The following is a 6,324-nucleotide window of genomic DNA, read 5'->3' on the forward strand; positions in this document are numbered from 1 at the left end:
GGCGACATCGTAGTGCGTCCCTAGTAACTTGTGATGCAAAGTTCCTGAAGGGAGGTAGCGCCGGAGGAACACATGAAAGAAAAATAAAGCACACAAAATGATAGGAAATGGACGGGTAGGCCTTGGTGGTATTTGCTTCATAAATTAATGTGATTTTCGGGTAAACATTTTTGATTTTAACTAGATGTCGGCCTAGGGCCCCATTGAGCTATTTGTGCCTAGAACAGTTTTAGGAAGGTTCCTTTTGTTTTTTTTTACCGTATTCAGTAATCCTGAAGAAGGTTCTTTCCGGTTCTTTGATCTGTTCTTTTTTTCAGTTATTGCTTTTTCTTTCAAAAAAAGTTCAAATTTTTGAAAAAATGTTAGGTATTTTTAAGAAATATTCACATTTTTAGAGGTGAATGTATGCGCGTGTATATAAGCGCTTGCATCTGTACTGTATTAAAAAATAATCCCCTATGCCACGCATAAAGCGTCGGTTTTTTTAGACAAATTAAGCGTCAGGTTGTCTCCCGCACGGGGGAGCGCCCGACTAGACTGGCCCACTTGAGCACAGTAAGATCAGGCTTCTGCAGCCAATCGGGAACATGCACTGTAGTAAACCCGCTACCGTAGTCCATTTTTTTAAACTTGCGAATATTTTCTTTAAATGAGAACATTTTGTCAAATTTTGGAAGTTTTTGAAAACAGAAAGGTTTTCTCAAATTTGCAAAGGTTCTCTTGAAACCCCAATATTTTTGAATTTTTGATAGTTTTCTAAAAGCGCAAACATACTTTGAAAAACTGAATATTTTCAAAATATTATTGATTTAGAAAACACGATCATTTTTTGTAATTTGTGAACATTTTATGAAACCGCAAAAGAAATGCAAATTTATATTTTTTTATTATGCGAATAATTTTCAATATTGTGAACATTTTTTTGAAACAATGGAAGATTTACAAAATCAAAAAAATTCTTAAAATTAGAAAACTTTTTAAAAAATTGGAAATATTTATAAAATTATGAACATTTTCTAAAAGTTAAAAAAAGGAAAAGGTAGGAAAATACGAAAAAAGGATAATAAAACCAGAAAATCAAGTAAAAAACGGGGAACCTTCTAAAATGGGTATGCCCACTTGATGATTGGTGCGCTCGTCCCTGTGCGTTTTGGCGACATCTTGTCGTAGGGATTGAGATCCTTAACGGTCCTAAAAATGATGAAGTCCTGGTAATTGCAATCAGCATAGAAAAATCAACAGACTCAAAAATCTAATGAGTGACAAATTTGTAATTAGGTTTCAAAAATAGCAATAGCATTTATTTTAGAACACGGGCACACTGCGTACCATTATTGCAAGTGTGCAATTTGAGGAAGATTTTCCAAAATGGAAAAGTAGCAGTGAGTCGTATGGATCTTTCTCATCCTGCATGTCAGGATTGATAAAAAGGAATTGCAACATTTTAGGTTTATCTATAGATAGTGACTATTTTGGGGGCAAATAAAGGTGGCTGATGGTAAGAAAAATCAATAGTAACTTATTAATAAAACACTTTATTATTTATATTTACAAATAGGATACATTATACATTGATAATTTCACAAGATTTTCTAGTGCGTAACATAAACTAAACTCCAGTCAAATAATACAAAACCATGTGTTATACTTGAGACCATACACATTTTTCTACATCTCTAGGCTCTTGAGGATCATGGGAAGCCCAAACTTAGGCCGCAGCGTGATCACATCCATGGGAGCATGGACATACTTTGGTGATAGGGAGAATGAAAACCTCTGAAGAATCACGATGATCACAGCCTTGGCCTCGATCATTGCAAAGTTCTGCCCTATACATGACCTCGGCCCATTGGAGAAAGACAACAAGGCATTGGGGTGCTTTCCAGCCCTCATCACTCCATTCTCGAACCTTATAGGCTTGAATTCGTTGGCATCTTCTCCCCAGACCTCCTTGTCATGATGTATCATCGCGATGGGGATTGTCAAGACCGTGCCTTCAAGCACTTTGATGCCACCAACCTCGAGATCCGAACCCGCCTTCCTTTGAATGAGCGACACAGGGGCGTATAACCGAAGAGTTTCCAGTAGGAACATGTTGACCAGCTGCAATTTGTTGAGCATGTCCCCGGTGGGAACCTCACTGCCACACTCTCTTAGCACCTCCTCCCTGAGCTTCTGTTGCCACTCAGGGTGTGTGCTCAGCAAGAACATGGTCCATGTGAGCAGGTGCGAGCTGGTGTCATGCCCGGCAAGGAAGAAGGTCTTGCACTCATCTATGATCTCGTCCATACTCAAAATCGGATTATGCCCACCCTCTGCCGCGCACGCCTCCAACATAAGCCCAAGCAGATCGCTGCCGTAGCCCATGGTGTCCTTGGTGGCAAGGCAGCTTTTGATGATGTTCATCAGCATGGTCCTCACCTCCTTGTCAAGCTTCCATATCTTGAGGTTCTTTTCGGTTGGAAGGTACCTGATTAATTGCGCGCGCACACACACACATAAAGATTAATTTCTGCTGTGTGAAAATGTTTGTTGTATGTTGATTTAAACCGACAAGGGTACAAGAAGAAGAAGAACTTGCATTTACTTGAATGCTGGGATTTGCACGTTGAATACGGTGGAGAAGGCAAGAAACTGGAGCTCCCTCTGCGCGAGGAATACCTTTTTCCCCTGTTCGTAGCTGCTACCGAATGCCGTGTGAGAGATGACATCCGCGGTGAGCTCCTCAAACTGGTGGCTAAGATCAATCTCCACGCTGCCCCCCTTGTCCATCTTGGCCTTCCACTCCGACATCATTGACCCGGCACAGTCGGACATGGTCACCGTCATCATCTGCCGTACAGATAACAGTTAGCGGAAGTCACACGCATCGCGCACACTTAAAATCCAATAGTAAAAAACACGCACACGTCAACGCGCGTCGCGCTGGAGCTGGACACATACCTTGAGCTTGTCCATGTTGAAGGCGGGGTGGACGACCTTGCGGTGGCGCTTCCAGTCGTCGCCGTCGGTGAGCACGAGCCCCTTGCCGAGCAGCCGAGCGATGTGCGGGTTGCCGATGTTCTTGGGGTACAGCCCGCTGCGGTCGGAGAGCACCTGCTTCACCGTGTTCACGTCCGCCACGCACAGGCTCGGCCTCGCCCCGCACCAGTACAGGAACGTGCGCCCTGCAGCAGACCAGAACGTAAGAGCGGGAACTAGTTGGTGATGGCGTTGAAGACTATCATGGATCAGAAGGAATTGTCTGAGTTTCGTACCGTGGATGGGGATCCATTTGTGGAAGTGCGGCTGCACCATGGGCACGAAGTCGTGGTTGCCGACGTCCAGCGCGGCGCCGGCGGTGTCGGCGCGGAGACGCTTGATCTCGGCGAGGTTGCCGGCGAAGAACCTGTAGCCCGGCCCGCCGACTCCCTGCGCGCGGAGCTGCCGGGTGATGGCCCGCGGCCTCCACACGAGGTACACCAGCGCGTTGAACACCCACGACGCCAGCAACGCCGCCACGACCATCCAGACGAGACCCATGGTGGACCGGACCGGTGGTCGCTCAGGATTCAGGAACAAGGAGAAAAATATCAGCGTCCTGTATTGTATGCCTCTGCTTCCGGTACTGCTCGTGAGTTTGATGAGACCAGGAAATGTTTGTGTGTTTCTGTAGTGAGACTCGGGCCGGGGAGGTGGATATCATATTTATATGACGTTCGCTTTGACCATGGCCTCGGGTCGCCGGGTACAGAACGTCGGGTTAAGAGAGGCGTTCCGTCACGGTGCGGGTGAGATCAGGCGTGATGCGTGCAAGCACCGCAAAGTGTTTTTTACCGGAGCCGGAAGCTACCGGTGATCTTCCCATCAATGAGGTGCTGCTACATCTAAAGTTGTGGGACCATGTGCATGTGTATATGAAAGTATTTCTTGCAAAAAATCTCTTGTATTTCTGATTTTAGTCTAATCAATGTCAGAAAGATGTAGTACCTTTTGACAGAAACGGCACTCATGCATGCATGCATGCAGAATCTCTCCTCTCTCTCACACACAAATCCATCCATTTTCTCTTTGTTTAAATTTTTAGATGAACAATATCTTTAACACTAATGTTCTATTATTGAATTTTTTATATATCCAAATTCCTGAACATGTGATCTTTAGAACAAGACCAATTTTGAACATATTTAAACTAGTTAAAGTTTTTCTATTCAATCATATCAAAATTTAAATTTCACTTTTTTTCAAATTTACTTGTTTGAAATAATTGGAATCGATTTTGGAACTAGTGAAATTATTTTTTGAAATAAGTGAAATCAGTTTTCTGAAACTAGTTTGTTCAAACATGTCAAACTGATTATTTCAAAACATTTTGGTAATGAATGGAATAAGTTTAATGAAATGAGTGAAGTCAATTCTTTTGAAATGAATGAAATAAATTTTATATGAATTAGTATTTTTAAGTATATGAAACATATTTCATTGTGTTTTGTCAAGTTTGCATATTACAGTGCAGAAAAGAGTCAAAGTTGGTTATTTACCACATTGAATTATAAATTTCACATATCTTGCACAAACCATTATAGTTAAATTAGTTTAACAATTTGCAACACCACATTGAAATATATTTCAAGGAAGTAATTACATATTTTCCAGGGAAGTAATTTCATATATTTCAATACATATCTCACTGAAATAACAAGTTACAAATATATGATATAGCAGTTTCATATATTTCAAAGAAGTAATTTCATATATTTTCACAAAAATTAGTTTCGCAACTTGCAACACCACACTGAAATATATTTCAGGGAAGTACTTTCATATTTTTCGATACATATCTCACTGAAATAACTAGTAACAAAATATATCTTTTGTAAATGAGTGTAATTTGTTTTCCGATACTAGTGAAATGTGTGAAATCTATCTTTTGGAATGAGTGAAATCAGTTTTTTGAAACGAGTGAAACATAGTATTACAATTGAGTGAGTGCAATGTGTTTCTCTAAATTGAGTGAAATCTAATTATGTAAGTGAAATCAGTTTTCTGAAATAACTGGAACCAAAATTTTAAGATGAGTGAAATCCTTTTAAATACACATGCCACATTTTTTCGGTGTGAAATACGTGAAACTAGTTATTTCAAATTTTGAAACTAGTTATTTCAAACATGTGAAACTGATTATTTCAAAACTTTTTTCAAATCAGCAAAATATGTTTTATGAAGCGAGTGAAATTGTTTTTGGAAATAATTGAAATATCTTATTTGAAATAATTGAAATCAGTAAATCAAAATGACCGAAATCAAGTTTTTTTTGGCAAAACCTGTCAAATCAATCTCTTAAGGATTGAAATAAGTTTTTTGAAATGAGTGGAATTATATTCTGAAATGAGTGAAGTGAGTTTTATGCAACAATTTAGGTCCATTTTTTAAATATGTGAAACTGGTTATTTCGGCTATGTGAAATAGATTGTTGCGTGTGTGAAACTAATTATTTCAAATATATGAAATATCTTTTCAAAGCTGAACAATTTTATGTTTTGTGGAAGTCATTTCAAAGATAACTGAAATATATAAAATAAAAAGTATTTCAAATATATCCAAGATTGATCTTGTTCTAAAGATCTTGTCACCACGATTCCAAATATATAAAAAGTTTCTAAAATAGATATTTGCTTTAAAATATATCAATCATTCTAAATATATGGATGAAATAAAATGCATGTCATTTATGTAGGGAGAGAGAATCATGCATGCCCGGCCGGCCTCTCCATTCCAACTCACTCTCCCCTAACAAAGCTGCATGGTATGCATGTATATTGTCAAATGTGCTGTGTGCCAGTTGTATTCAGATAGTGTACCAGATGTAATTTATACTCTGATAAAACGCACGAATCTTGACGAAACTAGAAGGACGGCGGATGGTGTGTTATTCGGTGCAAGTACAGCCTCGGACGCGCACCAACTAGACAGGATGGACCCCGGCTGGTGGGAAGGTGTGGTCTGCCGGGAAGCCGTCGTACGCATGGAGCTGCTGCTCGACGTCGACGGGATATTCGCACAGGGCTGGCTTCTGGAAAAAAACTTCTTTCTTTTCGAAGAAGACGGCTCTAGAGAAACGTCCTTCTACCGCGACCATGCGGCGTACATTGTGCAGCAAGACAGCGGTATACACGTACCCGCCGCTACCAGACCATATGCGCATTTTTGTTGCTAGAACGACACGTGGATGGATATGTACCGCATCGATCGCGCTCTCGAGCACAGAAGAGAGGCTGTCAACATACACACACATGACTAGATTGAACACTTTATTTATCTCCATTGACTTCTCTTTCTCGCCAA

General features: G+C 40.4%; 1 protein-coding gene across 1 annotated transcript; it reads right to left on the minus strand.

Moving 5' to 3' along the window:
* Nucleotides 1-1,496: 1,496 nt before the first annotated feature.
* Nucleotides 1,497-3,647, minus strand: LOC123048941 (cytochrome P450 709B1). The gene is made up of 4 exons (XM_044471954.1): nt 3,258-3,647; nt 2,944-3,167; nt 2,588-2,832; nt 1,497-2,470 (listed from the first exon to the last, which is right to left on the minus strand). Exons 1-4 carry the CDS (start codon nt 3,520-3,522, stop codon nt 1,669-1,671), a joined length of 1,536 nt encoding a protein of 511 aa, XP_044327889.1. The 5' UTR covers nt 3,523-3,647; the 3' UTR covers nt 1,497-1,668.
* Between the last annotated feature and the right edge of the window lie 2,677 nt (nt 3,648-6,324).

Source organism: Triticum aestivum, chromosome 2D, assembly GCF_018294505.1.
Source record: "Triticum aestivum cultivar Chinese Spring chromosome 2D, IWGSC CS RefSeq v2.1, whole genome shotgun sequence".
NCBI classification, from domain to species: Eukaryota; Viridiplantae; Streptophyta; class Magnoliopsida; order Poales; family Poaceae; genus Triticum; species Triticum aestivum.

Bases quoted from the DNA above. Each gene is read 5' to 3' on its own strand.
- LOC123048941 (XM_044471954.1), bottom strand. From the start codon at position 3,522: ATGGGTCTCGTCTGGATGGTCGTGGCGGCGTTGCTGGCGTCGTGGGTG. The intron at 2,833-2,943 runs GTATGTGTCCAG...TCTGTACGGCAG, and splicing joins TCAACATGGACAAGCTCAAG to ATGATGACGGTGACCATGTC. The intron at 2,471-2,587 runs GTAAATGCAAGT...GCAATTAATCAG, and splicing joins GTGCAAATCCCAGCATTCAA to GTACCTTCCAACCGAAAAGA.